Source organism: Carlito syrichta, unplaced genomic scaffold, assembly GCF_000164805.1.
Source record: "Carlito syrichta isolate Samal-C Ts95f unplaced genomic scaffold, Tarsius_syrichta-2.0.1 Scaffold309274, whole genome shotgun sequence".
Lineage (NCBI taxonomy): Eukaryota > Metazoa > Chordata > Mammalia > Primates > Tarsiidae > Carlito > Carlito syrichta.
Window position 1 is genome coordinate 131,292 of NW_007253370.1, and position 14,303 is coordinate 145,594.

At 62.1% G+C, this 14,303-nt stretch overlaps 1 protein-coding gene across 2 annotated transcripts in view; it reads left to right on the forward strand.

Annotated features, from left to right (window-relative positions):
• Positions 1–13,926, forward strand: part of RARA (retinoic acid receptor alpha) — a 46,303-nt gene extending 32,377 nt beyond the window's left edge. Inside the window, exons 1-8 of one of the 2 annotated variants that reach the window (XM_008067046.2) lie at positions 1–299; positions 5,508–5,656; positions 6,961–7,102; positions 9,063–9,223; positions 9,466–9,642; positions 10,943–11,147; positions 11,713–11,871; positions 12,394–13,926. In XM_008067046.2, coding sequence (XP_008065237.1) covers positions 131–299; positions 5,508–5,656; positions 6,961–7,102; positions 9,063–9,223; positions 9,466–9,642; positions 10,943–11,147; positions 11,713–11,871; positions 12,394–12,611 — 1,380 coding nt within the window. In that variant the 5' untranslated portion in view covers positions 1–130 and the 3' untranslated portion in view covers positions 12,612–13,926. The remainder of the gene's footprint in view (positions 300–5,507; positions 5,657–6,960; positions 7,103–9,062; positions 9,224–9,465; positions 9,643–10,942; positions 11,148–11,712; positions 11,872–12,393) is intronic. The other variant, XM_008067045.2, reaches the window with a different exon arrangement.
• Positions 13,927–14,303: the final 377 nt, after the last annotated feature.

The following is a 14,303-nucleotide window of genomic DNA, read 5'->3' on the forward strand; positions in this document are numbered from 1 at the left end:
CCCGGGTCGCCTCTCGGGGCGAGGGGCGTCCCCTCGTCCCCAACTGCTGTGCTCGGATGGCGCCGTCGGCTGAGTGACTGGGGCGGCGTGCAGGACTTCCCGCCCGGACCTCTGGCCTTCGCCGGGGAAGATGTACGAGAGTGTGGAAGTGGGGGGGCTCACCCCCACCCCCAACCCCTTCCTAGTGGTGGATTTTTATAACCAGAACCGGGCCTGTTTGCTCCCGGAGAAGGGGCTTCCTGCCGCGGGTCCCTATTCCACCCCGCTCCGGACTCCGCTTTGGAATGGCTCAAACCACTGTACGTACCGGCCTGTGCTGTTGTAGGGGGTGAGGGTGGATGAGGGTGGACGGTGGAGCTTCCACGCCTGCCCGGGGATGCGAGCTCGGGGGCGTGGTGGGGTCTCTCTCTGAACCCGTGTTCTCCAACTCCGGTGTCCTTGTTGGACAATTGGACCCCTTCCCTTGTGGCCCCCGCAGCTATTCCTGTTCCGTTAGGGCTGAGGCACTTTGGGGACTCCTTTCAGGAAATGTTCCTTCTTCCACTTCCAGGGAAAATTAAGCCCAAGCCCCCTGCCCCAATTTGTATTTTCTACTTGGAATCCAATAGCATGCTGGAGGGTGGGGTGAAGATCCTGTCTGTGGACTCTTCTGCTCCCCAGATCTGCCAAAGCCTGAAGGAGAGCCCTCCTCCCAGGCAACAGCTGCTGCCCCCAGCCCCTGCTCTTGCGTCATTGGGGTGGGTGTCAGGGGAGCCCTCTGTGTCTTTGGTGCTGACAGTGGGGTGTGGCAGAAAGGGGCAACTTCAGACACCGTTCGCCATCCTAACCAGTCTCACATCTTGGCAGGGGCACTTGGTCCATCTGGGGCTTGTACTGGCCCCAGACACTTGGCTGGCATCATTGAGGCTTCTGTCCCCAGGAGTGGAGGGTACAAGCAACTCTGATGGGAAGAATCCCTCTCCCACGAATCCTAACCCAGATTGTTCTCTGGGGGATGAGTTTATTTTTTGTGGGTCTGGGCTGCTTTAGAAATGAGGGCTGCATCCCCTCCCAACTCCACCACCGAGTTCTTTTGTTACCTTGTCTTCACTTGGGGATAGGCCCAGGCCCTGGGCTGTCCCTTCCTGACGAGGGTGCTGAGGGGAGCCCTGCTGTCATGGCAGCCTGACCTCCACTCCTCTCGCACCCTGTCTGGGTTCAGGCTCCTCCCGGCCAGAGGGGCTCTGTGCACACTCAGGAGCTGTGAGCATCAGGGGTGCACACCTGGGCGTGTTCATGCCCAGCTGTGGACGCTGGGCAAGTGCATTGGGTGGGCGGGACCAGGCTCTAGGGGGTTATTGTTAGAAGGTTTGGTTCTTCCTCTAACATTGCCCGCCCCCCTGGAGTTTCTCCCACCCTCTCTGACCTGCTGCCTCCCTCTTGCCTGCCGGGGAGGAGGGGTGGAATGGGTATCTTGGGAGCCTAGCAGATTGGAGAAGGTCGACAGGCCACAGACTTACCCCCCCCTGCTCTAGGAAAAGAGACCTGAGGAGGACAGCCTAACCTGTCCTCCCAGAGCCACCATAGTCCCAACTTTTCCTATTGTCCTGCCCCCTGACCTTTGCCTCTGGGCCTGAGTTGCTGTGAGGCTGCAGTCTGCAGGCTTGGGGGGGGGGTTTGGCTCAACCATTGACTTTAGAAAAAGAGGGAGTGAGAGGGTGGCACCGGGCCCCACTTCTCATTCTCTGGGTGCTGGAGGAAGGGTCCCCCTCAGTGGGATCATTGGGGCAGGGCTGCTGGGGTCACCCTTTCCACTTTCTCCAGAGGACTGGAGGGAAGCTGGGGTCTGAGACCTTGGGCTGCAGCCCCTGTCTCTTCCCCAGCCGGTGAGGACAGCTCAGCTCTTCCTGGCCCCAAACTGGAAGGGGTGGAGGATCGCAGAGTCGGAGGGTGGTGGATTCGTGAGCTCTGCTTCCCCCAAACCACTGTCTATGGCAAAGTGAAGACCTGCCCCCACACCGGGTGTGGGGTGGGTAAACTGAAAGGCCTGGGCTCCCAATTCCTGTAGTCCAGTGTGGGCACTTGTATGTGTGTGGGGGGGATGTCAGTGGACCGGGTCCCAAGACTGTGGGGTTGGGAGTGATTGCAGTTGCTCCGAGGCACAGGAAAGACCTGGAGCCTGAGGGTGGCTACCGACCCTTCTGGAGTATGTGGGGTCGATGTCGCTTCCTGAGAAACATCCCCTGGGTGTGTGTGGAGGTCCTCTGGTCACCGGAACTGTCTTCCCGCCCCCTCTAGGAGAATTCCCCACTCCCTTCTCACCTCCACGACGGAAGGTGGGAAGAGAGCAGGCTGGCTGTGGGTGGAGGTGGGCCCCAGGCCCCCGCCTCCCGCCCCAGAGCCCCCATTTTGGTGCATTAGAGGACACAGGGTGCACAGGATGTGGCTCCCCATCTGTCCTCACCAATCGCCGCTGCTCACGCCTCCACCCGCTCCCAGACGTCCAAGAATGTGAAGCACGTGGATGCCCGTAGTGGGGGGAGGGGGGAGATGCTTATCAGGCCGCCGGGCGAGGGGCCTTCTTCCGCCGCGCTACACCCAGAGCCGCCCCCACCCTCTCCCCGGGAGGAGGAAGGGCGGCCCGGAGGCCCTGCGCCCCCTCCCCAACCGTCCCGCGAGGGGAGTTGCGGAGGAGCGGGCGCCAGCTGGATCGGGAGGGGAGCCGCTGGCCGGGGGCCCGGCTGATTTCCTGCTGATCTCCTCCAGGAAACCGGCCCCTTGTGCGAGCCTGCGAACGGCTCAGGGGCGTGGGGAATCCGGAGCGCTCGGTGCCGCCCGCCAGACCGGGATGGGGGAGCGAGGGAGGGGCACCCTGGCAGCGCTGGGGGGAAGGGACGCCTGGCTCTCCGCGCCGGCTCCAGCCCTCCGCCGAGCGCTGGAACTTTGAGCCGAGAAGGTGTGGTCCTCCTCCAGCCTGCGTCCTTCTGCAGGAAGAGGCGAGATTTGTGGGCTGGGGCCTCTGGGGAGGGAGGTGAGCAGGGAGGGGCCAGGGCAGCCCTTCCCCCGCTGGTGTCCCTCCCCCTTCTACCTGTGAGTGCCCGAGTTGGAACTCTTGCCGAGGCAGTGAGGGTCCCTGAGTCCCACCCCCTCCGCCTTGGTCCTGCTACCTCCCCTCCCTGTGCTGCTGGCTGGAGGCCGGGGGAGGTGGGGACTGGGCCTCCTGCTCTGGGTTCAAAGGGCAGAGCAGGAAACCTCAGAGCTGGGTTACCTGGGTGACAGGTGGGGCTGTGCTGGGGGTGGAGGCGGTGCAGCCTCTGAGGCCAGCTGCTGTGGGGTGGGCTGGGCTGGAAGGAGGCCCCACCCAGCCCAAACTGCACCCACCCCTCTCGGGTCGTTGCTCCCGTCCTGCCAAAATATAATTGTCAAAAGCACATTCTTCCAGTTCCACAAACACCCCGCGGACTTTGCTTTAGCTCCACATTTCTGTGAGTCTTTGCCCTCGGGTCTTGTCCCTGGCCTTAGAGCTATTTACCCCTTATCCTGGTGTCCCCTCATCTGCCCTGCCCCCACTCCACTGTACCCCAAAGCTCCCTCAGTCCTTTCTCCCTCTCCAGTCAGGCTCATTTGAGAGGTGGAGCTTTGGGAGAGGCGGGGCCCAGGGCAAAGTGTGGATTAGGAGAGGAGTGGAGGTCAATGCCTCCTTCCTCTGCTTGTTGGAATGCTGGCCAAGATTCTAGGCCATGGTTCCCCCCTGGGTCCCCCAGCCCCCTTGCCCTTGAACACCCCCCCCCACCAGTCTGGATTGTCTATTGTTACTGCTTTTACGTCTTGGAAAAAGTTAGCACAACAAAGGGCTCCTTTGTGGCTCACCCCCTCTGCCTCCTGGCCTCACCCAAGCCCCCCAGCCCCCGCCCTCCCAGCAGCTGTTCTCAGGCCTCTCGGCTTGTCTGGCTTGGAGAGAATGAGGTGGGAGAAAACCAGGGCAGGGCAGTTTGTGTTGGATTGAGGGGCAGAGGACTGGGGAGGTCAGTGACGAGTCTGCTGGCCTGGTGGGGGTGTGGCCTCAGCTGTCCCTTTGCTGCAGGCTGGTCTCTTGGCAGGGAAGGGGACATGGGGCCACCGCAGTGCTGGCCAGCCAGATTGGCCAGGGCAGTGGTGCCCAGGCCCCACAAAGAGCCAGGAGAGCCCTGCCAAGATTGTTGGCCCTGATGTATTTGCAGGTAAGGAGCGGGGGTGGATGCCCACAGCCAGCCCCTGGTGTTCCCATGCTTCCTTCCTCTGTGCCCAGGATTTTGGGGTCAGGCCCGGGTTGGAACTCATGTCTGTAAGGTACTTGGGCCAGGAGCTGTGGGTACCCTTAAATGCCAGAACTTCATGTGCTGCAGTTTGGGGTGGGGCTAGGTGGGATCCTAGGGGTGTGGGAGGAAGCAGGGATCTATCTACTCGGGGAGGCATCTCTGCCCGTGCTTGGCCCTGGACAAGTGAACATGGCAAGAGCCTCAGGACCATGCTGGGTGGCCCCTTGGAATCTGGGTGGCCCCTTGGAATCTGGGTGGCCTCCACCACAGCACCCAACATTCCAGCTGCCCAGGCTTTGGGCACAGACGGCTCCCACTCAGCCCAGCCCTGTTCTGCCTGGAGTGGTGAGCACGGAGCTGGGCCCTGGGGAGGTTTTGAGTAGTGGCGGCTGCCCCTGCTGACTGGGTCACTCCTCCTGGCTGCCCTCTCGGAGTTGAATAGCAGGAGGGAGGGGGTGGTAACCCGGACATAGTATTGAGGCCAGACAGACAGAGCATTGATGGGAACAGACCCCTTTTGTCATGCCGCCTCCCCCTAGACAGGGGCACCTAGAATGATGAGCTTGTGGGGCAGAGGGGGACTCTTCTTCCCCATGTCCAGGGGGGTCCCCCTTTGTCTCTCAGGGAGCCCCACCTCTCTGCCCCAATATTGTGACTCTTCTGTGTACACCCTGCCTTGGGTCCTCGGCCTGGGGATCGTTTGAGTGGAGGAGGGGCTGTGACTGCTGGCACGTTAGGGTGGAGGGGGGAGCGGAAGTGGGGGTGTAGGGGAGTGGCCGGCTTTGAATATCCTGTTGACCCCAGTTTCCTCTGCCCCCAGCTTGTGTCCTCTTCCCTCCCTCTTCTTCAAGCCTTAACTCCTTCCTAACTTGGGGAAGGCTGGCAGCCAGGCTGCCCTGGGCGGGGGGGCCAGGGCTTTAGAATCGTTCTGATTCCCAGACCCCACTCCCCAAGTATAGTCACCACACACATACACATCTGATGGGTGACCGTCCGATCTTTGTGGTTTTGAAGGTGAGAGTCCTGGGGAAATAGGAGTGATGGGGTGCTGGAGGCTTCAGGCCGTGAAGGCCCAGCCTTCCTGAGACTGTCTCTGCCCCAGAGTTTGAATGCCGCTGGCAGTGGTGAAGCTGGGAGAGGCTCCCAGGAAAACCCGTGAGGCAGGGCGGGGCATGGCTTTGAGGTTGGTGACCTGGGTCTCTAACCACTGCTCCCCTCTTCTCTCTCCAGCCATTGAGACCCAGAGCAGCAGTTCCGAAGAGATAGTGCCCAGCCCTCCCTCACCGCCCCCTCTCCCCCGCATCTATAAGCCTTGCTTTGTCTGCCAAGACAAATCCTCAGGCTACCACTATGGGGTCAGCGCCTGTGAGGGCTGCAAGGTGAGTCGAGGGGGTCACTGGGAAGGACAGTCTTGATGAGGGAAATGGGATGTCCCCACTTCCGTGTCCTGTCGGGGGTGGGGACAAGAGCCACTGCTCTTGTTTCTATGTGGAAGTTGGCAGCAGCCTCGGGGAAGGAAGGGACGCTTGCCGTAGAAACTCCCCCACATGTGAGCAGGGTTCCCCCAAACCAGAGGCCCCCTCCTGCCTCTGCTCCTTTCCCCATCTCCATCCTCCAGCTGGCGGGGCGCACGCCCGCTCTGCCACCGCTGCCCGGGTTGCCATGGTGAGCTGGCTGCCACCTGGTTCTTGGCTGGGGACCCAGGATGCCTGCCCCCGGCAGCCCTGTCTGAACCTCGCCACGGCAACCTGGTGGGAGGCAGCCAGCAGCGGGCACCCTGCCGTGCCCTCCCCTTCAGGTGCCCAGGCTGAGGGCTCCCCAGAGTCTGGCTGAACTTCCCCACCCTCGCATCAGGCTCTGGGCACGTATGTGGTGTTGATTCTCAGCAGCTCTGGGCCTGGCATCTCCTACTCCGCTCCCCAGGGCCTCAGCCTCTCTACCGGCTTCTTCCTCCAGAGATTGGGGCTTAGAAGCTGTGCAGCTTTGGGGCTCCGGGCTCTGGGCCTGCCCGTCAGCCTGGAGTAGCTATTCCCAGGTCAAGGGCAGAGCATGAGGCCTCAGTCTGTGCTTGTCCTGGCTGGTTGTTCTTGGCTTATCCCTGGTTTGTCCATCTATCTTGGTCGGCTTGTACATGGAATGCCCACCAGTCTGGATCTGTCTCTGTGGTTGGGCGATGCACATCTGTCCGGCTGGTGAATCTGTCTTTCTGCCTTGCTGCCGGTGTGTGTGTGTGTGTGTGTGTGTGTGTGTGTGTGTGTTTCTCCATTTCTCTGGCCAGCCTGTGTGTCTGCCTTATTGGCCTCTTCTCTTCCTGTATTCTGTGCTCAGGGCTGTGGGTTCCAGGTCTCTGTCTCCTTCCCCCCTCAGCCCCGTGTCCTCCCATTGCTGACTCACCAGCAGCCCTGAGGTCCTTTTCCTAGACGGGAGGAGTTGGAGATGTGGGTGTGGGTTGGGGGAAGGCTGCTGCCCACTTGCAGCATGGAGGCAGGTGCAGAATTTTCCTGAGGAGGCTCCCCGTCAGTGACTCATTCTCCGCACTTTTTCTGGCCCGCTCAGATAGGTGATGGGCAAAGGCCTGGGGGCAGCAGCCGGCCTGGCCCTGCTCCCCCACACTGAGACTGCGGGCCGGGCACTGCTCCGGCTGTGGGCATGGGTGACCTGACTCCCTCCCCTCTGCACCCAGGGCTTCTTCCGGCGCAGCATCCAGAAGAACATGGTGTACACATGTCACCGGGACAAGAACTGCATCATCAACAAGGTGACCCGGAACCGCTGCCAGTACTGCCGGCTGCAGAAGTGCTTCGAAGTGGGCATGTCCAAGGAGTGTGAGTGCCACGGTCAGGGCCTAGCCCCGCCCAGGTGGGCTCTGAGGCTCCCCTGAAGGCCAGGGCAGTGGGGTTCTGTGGATGTGTGTGCACATGCGAGAACACGCATGCCGCAGTGTGAGGGCTTATGGATGAGAATGGCCTGTGCAGAGCTCCCGGGACCTGTCTGCGAGTCTGGCTGTGTGTCCGTAAGAGGGTCTGTGCTCAAGGCCAGTGTGCGTGTGCCAGCTGCTGCCTCTGCACGCCTGGCTGTGTGTCCTCGTACGTGAATGTGTGTACCTGCTCCCGGGATGCCTTTCGTCCGGGCCCTGCTTGGCTTTGGTGGGGCTCAGCGTCACACCTGAGTTCCCTCTGATGGTTCAGGTCCCTTAGGGGAGGGACCTCTGAGGGATGCTGGGTTGGATGTATGCAGGGGCTGGCACAAGGAGCTGGAAGCCATTGTCTGGTTAAGCCTGGGACCTGGAGTTTGAGGAGAGAACTGGTACTCTCAGATCCCAGAGGGATGGGGGTTTCTAGTTTGGCTCAGCTGAGGCCTGAGGAAGGGAGGGAGGGAAAGGCTGGACAGGGAGACCCTCTTGTGTTGAATCATGGGTGTTGCCGTGGTGACCGGTGATGGATGATGTCAGAGATAAATGACGCTGACAGACGCCTCCTTGTCTGCGTGGCCGTTGCCATGGAGCCTGGGCCTTGGGGATGGGGTGGGGGAGGGGTCTGCAGGACCCCCAGCCCTTTGTGGGGGCACGGTCGAGAGGGAGGGGGCGGGTGTAGGGGAGGGATGTTCTGCCTGGTGCACGAAGAACCCCAGATGGGGATGGGGAGACCTGGAGCATCCTGCCCGCTGCCATCCCGGGATGCGGGGGCGCCTTGTCCTGAGCCCCGGAAGTGGCGGCTCCTTCTGCAGCGTGGGTGACCTGCAGGCCGGGAACCCTTTGCTTAAGGGCCGTCCCCCCTCCTCCCTCTATGCCACTTCTTCTCATGGCAGAAGGACCAGGGTGGGGACCCCCTCTCCCTCCCACCACCAACCCCCTCTCCCTCCCACCAACTCCCCCTCTCCCGGCTGCTCTGTGCCCCGGAGCTGAGCAGCTGCCATTTCAATAGAATTAAAGCTTCCGAATGATAAACGTCTTGTCACAGCTGCAATTTTCTCTTCCCAAATTATCCCCCCACTCTCCCTCTCCCTCTCCCTCCTCTCCCCTGCACTTTATTGAATTTGCAGAATCGACATGAGTGATCTCCAAATTATGCCAGCTACCCCCTCCCTGCTACCCCCTCCCCAGGCCCCTTCCCCCACCCTCTCTTCCTCCCGCGTCAGCAGCCGCTGCCACTGGCCCTGTGAGTGATTGTGTGTCTGGGATAATCGGCTGGTAACGACCCCATCGCTTCTTTAAAGCCGAGTGGTGTGTGCGGCTCAGCGCCCTGGTGATTTGTCAGCTCCCCGGCTAATGGGCCGAGAGATTCTCCCCGCCGGGCCCCCCACTCTCGGGCTGGGGAGCCCTACTCCCCGCCTGCCTGAGGAACTGCTCAGAGCCAGTCCCAGGGACCCCCAGGGAGATGGCTGCCAGGAGGAGGGCCAGGCAGTGGAGGCGAGGGACAGGTCTTCCCCAGGGTGGAGGCGGCAGAGCCCAGAGGAGGGAGGCGCACCTGGAGTGCGGGCTGGAGGTGTATGGGCTCGGCACCCCATTGTGTGGCCCCCGCTGTGGTCATGGGTCCCCTGGGGCACAAGTTGGCATGTGGGCTGGGTGGGCCCGGAGGGCTGGATGGAGTGTGTGGCCTCGCCTCGCCTGCCTGTGCCCTCGTGTACACGTGTGTGTGTGTGTGTGTGTGTGTGTGTGTGTGTGTGTGTGTGTGTGTGTGTCAGCTGGGTGACCATCTCATCAGCTGGCACCTCTCTGTTGGGCTGGGGGCCTGGGAATGGATCACTGCCCACAGCTACATCCAACCCGCCCCTCTGCGTTCGCAGCTGTGCGGAATGACCGGAACAAGAAGAAGAAGGAGGTGCCCAAGCCCGAGTGCTCTGAGAGCTACACGCTGACACCGGAAGTCGGGGAGCTCATTGAGAAGGTGCGCAAAGCGCACCAGGAGACCTTCCCCGCCCTCTGCCAGCTGGGCAAGTACACTACGGTATGGCTCCCGGCCTGGCAGGGTGGTGGGCCCAGCGCCACAGGGCTGGGACGGGCCCCTCACGGGCACCCCCTCTTGAGCCGGGCGTTCCCCTCACCCCGGGGCTCCGCATCCTCTCCTTCCCTGCTTCTCCCTCCTCCCTCTGCCTCTCCTCAAGGAGATCCCGGGAAGTGGAGGCCAGATAGAGGGCAAGCCTGTGGGTGCCGTGGAGGAGAAGGCCCTCACTCTCCCCCCTCCCCCAGAACAACAGCTCAGAACAGCGTGTCTCGCTGGACATTGACCTCTGGGACAAGTTCAGTGAACTCTCCACCAAGTGCATCATTAAGACTGTGGAGTTCGCCAAGCAGCTGCCCGGCTTCACCACCCTCACCATTGCCGACCAGATCACCCTCCTTAAGGCTGCATGCCTGGACATCTTGGTGAGGGTCTGCGCCCTGCCTCCCCCCCCATCTCTGCCCCTGTGTCCTTGGTGGATGTCCTTCCAGCTAAATGGTCATTCTTCTGATGTCCCCCTGGAGTTGATCTGTCCAAGTGCCCACTGCCCAGATATCCACCCTTCCTTTCCTGTGTGTCCCCCGTCCAGTTGTCTACCTGCCCATTCAGCCGCTCGGCACCCAGATGTGCACAAGTTCACCCGCTGACCCGTGCACACACCCATCCACCCTTTCCCCATCCGTCCAAGGATCCTTCCATTCACCACCCATCCATCCATCCATTTCATCTGTAATAAAGATTCACCTAGGAACTTCTGACCAGTGCTTGCACTGGTGTCCAGAACCCAGTGGTAAGCACAGCGCCATGCCCTCCCCTGACAGCCCTCCATGGGGTGGAGGCAACAGATTAGTCAACAGAGGTTGCAAAACTGTGACAAATGCCAGCTGGAATTGTCTCGGAGAAAGTGGCATCTAGGGGTTTGTAGAAAGGGTGGGTGAGAGAGTGTCCCTATCTCACAAGCGGGAAGTGAATGACCTGCTGCTGGGAGCCATGCTGGGTTCTGAGGACAGCAGGGCACTTGGTGGGCCTGAGGGTGGACTGAGCTGGAGGCGGGATGCAGGGGGTGGGAGTGGGGAAAGTCATTGGGAACTGCCAAGGTCAAGGCTGGAAAGCGGACCCTCCTCCCTGTCATCCCTGACAAGGACTCAGTCCGGCCGGCGTAGGGAACCTGGGATTTGACAAGGCTGTCATTTCCTTGTGGTTATTGGGACGGGTTGGGGGGTGGGTACAGAATGTGTCCCTCAGGGCATCTCCTGCCCCAGAGGCAGGAGGCACTGCACAGAGTTCGACACAGTTCCAGCGATGCACATTTACCAAGCTCTCGTTGTGTGTCCCGCCCTGGGAGCTGTAGACGAAAATCTGCCATGTTTCCTGGACATTCGAGTTCCCCTCTAAATGCTCCTCATGGAGGCAGATGACCTAGATCTTCACTGGCCAGTACAGTAGCCGCTCACCATGTGGGACTGTTTAAGTTAATTAAAGTTAAAACTCAGTTCAGTTCTTCAGTGGCATTAGCCACATTTCAAGTACTCGGTGGCCACATGTGGCTGGTGGCTGCCGTGCTGGATGGTGCAGGCATGGGACCTTCTCCATCCACGTAGAACATTCTATCAGATCCATCAGACAGTACTGCCCTGGTGGCCTGTTGGGGGGCCCTTGGAGTACTGGTGCTGGAGAGGGAAGTGATGAGGCCCCGTCCCGAACTTGTGCATCCTCTGCACCCAGATCCTGCGGATCTGCACGCGGTACACGCCCGAGCAGGACACCATGACCTTCTCGGACGGGCTGACCCTGAACCGGACCCAGATGCACAACGCTGGCTTCGGCCCCCTCACCGACCTGGTCTTTGCCTTCGCCAACCAGCTGCTGCCCCTGGAGATGGACGATGCAGAGACCGGGCTGCTCAGCGCCATCTGCCTCATCTGTGGAGGTGGGCGGGGGCCTGGGGCCGGGGCCAGGCTCGGGTAGGGGTGCCGCCCCAAAGCCTCTTCCAGGTGTCATCTGGCAGGCCTTTCTCAGAGGGGAAACTGAGGCTCAGAGGGGCAGCGTCTGGTCTGCAGCCCACAGCAAGGCTGGGTGGGGGGACATGGACTCCCATTCCCTATTCAGGGCAACCCTCCTACGGGGGTTAAGAGCGAGGGCTGGAGGGTCAGACCACCGGGGTCGCATCCTAGCCAGCTGTGTGACCTTGAGCAGCCTCCGTTTCTGGATAGTAGGGGCGCTTGTGGTGTCTGCCTCATAAAGCCGAGGGGAGGATGCAGGGTGCCCAGGGCACGGCCCATAAGTAATCGTTGCAGTTACTCGTTTGTTGTGGTTTCTGCTGTGTCATGCCGCCCTCCGGAATAATACCAGGTGGGAACCGGAGGCCGCCTGGGGGAATGCCCTGCCTGTGTCTGGGGTCCCATCCCAAGAACCAGGCTGGCAGGGAGGGCTTTGGGCGACCGACCCTCGCCTCCAGCTCCCCTTCGCTCACACGTTGGGGCCTCTGCCCTCAGACCGGCAGGACCTGGAGCAGCCCGACCGGGTGGACATGCTGCAGGAGCCACTGCTGGAGGCGCTGAAGGTCTACGTGCGGAAGCGGAGGCCCAGCCGCCCCCACATGTTCCCCAAGATGCTGATGAAGATCACGGACCTGCGAAGCATCAGCGCCAAGGGTGAGGCTCCCGGACCCCCGCCCTCCGGCCGCGCCTGCCGCCGGTGCCGGGACGAAGCGCCTCACCCCATCCGGGTCTGGGCTGTGGTCTCCCACATGCCCCGCGCTGCCCAGGTGCCTGCCTGTGTGCGCGAGGTGGCGGTGTCCCCTGTGCGTGGTCGTTCAGATGGCGACTCCGGCGCCGGACCTTTGGCAGGTCGCTTCTGACTCTGAGCCTCGGGCTCCCGCCTGACGTGCGGTGGTGACAGCGCCTGCAGGGGTGTGAGTAGAGTCGCCCGCTGTGCAGAGGAAGGGCCCGTGCCAGACCCAGGCAGCTGGCAGGCCGGCCCAGGATGGCGCTGCCCTGAGGCCCCAGGCCCTGGCTTATGTGCAGGAGCCGAGTCCCATGTTCGTACCCAGTGGGTGCCGATCCTGGCCGTGTGGATCCTCCCGTGTCTGGCCACCTGGCTTCCTGGTTCCGGGATGGCCGTGGCCGGGCAGCAGGGGAGCCGGCCGCGCTGACCTCTTCGCCCCTTCCCTGCAGGGGCTGAGCGGGTGATCACGCTGAAGATGGAGATCCCGGGCTCCATGCCGCCTCTCATCCAGGAAATGCTGGAGAACTCAGAGGGCCTGGATACTCTGAGCGGACAGCCGGGGGGTGGGGGGCGCGACGGGGGCGGCCTGGCCCCACCGCCAGGCAGCTGCAGCCCCAGCCTCAGCCCCAGCTCCAACAGAAGCAGCCCGGCCACCCACTCCCCGTGACGGCCCTGGCCACATGGACACCGCCCTCGCCCCACGCCCCGGCTTTTCTCTGCCTTTCTGCCGACCATGCGACCCCTGCCAGCCCCGCCCCCACTGTTGGACAGAGACCTGGGCCCTGGGTGGACGGCCCACTCCTGCAGCCCGGGCCGACGTCAGGGGCCGCGACTGGGAACTGAGCGAGGACCCCCGTCCTTGGCCTCAGGATGGGTCCTGGAGTGCTCCTGTCCATCAAGACACCCCTCTGCCCACCTCACCACATCTTCATCACCAGCAAATGCCAGGACCTGGCTCCCGTCCTCAGAACTCACAAGCCATTGCTCCCCAGCTGGGGAACCTCAGCCTCCCTGCCTCGGTTGGTGACGGAGGGGTGGGCCACGGGCCATGGGCGGGGGCTCCCCCTGTACATACCCTGCCATACCAACCCCCAGGTATTAATTCTCGCTGGTTTTGTTTTTATTTTTATTTTTATTTTTTTGGTTTCGATTTTTTTAAATAAGAATTTTCATTTTAAGCACATTTATACTGAAGGAATTTGTGCTGTGTATGGGGGGGAGCTGGATCCAGAGCTGGAGGGGGGGTGGGTCCTGGGGAGGGACGTGGCTCAGAAGGGACCCCACTTTCCCGCCGTGTCCCTGTGCCCCCCAGGTCTCCTCCTCAGCCTTTTCCTCGGTTTTCTCTTTCAAACTGTGAAGTACTAACTTTCCGAGGCCTGCCTTTCCCTCCTCCCTCGCCTAACCACTGGGCGTGACCGGTGTCGGCAGCCCCAGCAGGACCCGGCTTCTGGCCCGTGCGCCTGTCCCCACCACCTCGAGCAGGGCAGGGCGGATTGGGTCCCAGCACACAGAGCGCTTTTCCAGCTGTCTCCTGGCAGCGCCGCCCTCGCCCCACGAGGCGGCATCATCCAAGTCTCCAGCCCCCACTGTGAAGGGGCCGGCGGAGGGGCTCCAGCCGCCTTCGCCCCAGCCTCAGCCACCAGCACCCCCATAGGCCCCAGACACACACACACACACACACACACACACACACACACACAATGGACAGTAGGGGCCGGCACGCACTTGGTCCGATTTCCTCCATGTCCCTGTCCCCCACCCCTCCACTTGCCCCACACCTGGGCCCCCTCCTTGCCCCGCAGGACGGGCCTACAGGGGGCCTCCTCCCCTCACCCCTGCACCCCCGGCTGGGGGAGCTGGCTCTGCCCTGACCCCCTCCACCCGGGGTTGGGGTCTATCCCCTGGAGCCTGCTGGTGCACCTGTTACTGTTGGGCTTTCCACTGAGATCTACTGGATAAAGAATAAAGTTATATTTATTCTACACACGCCTCAGCCTCGCTGCCTCCACCCCTTCCTCTCGTGTCCGGGCAGGGCTGGGACTGGGCGGGAGCTCTGGACCTGCGATGGTCGGGTCTGAGCGCTGGGGGCCGAGGGTCTGGCCGACGCACCCTCCAAGCTGCCCTCCGAGGCCTGCCTTGCGGTGCTGGGGGAGGAAGGAGCCAGGTCTGCCCCTGGGAACCCCACAGTGCCGGGGTCTACACTGCCACATCCGGGAGCGGGAAGGGGAGGGGAGTCACGATTGCCCCTATTTTCAGGGAACCCCCAATCTGAGGGAGGAAGCCACCCCCGCCCTCAGCAGTCCTGGGGCTCGGGAAGCCAGTGTCTGGTTCTGGGGGGTCACAGCCGGCAAGGAATTCT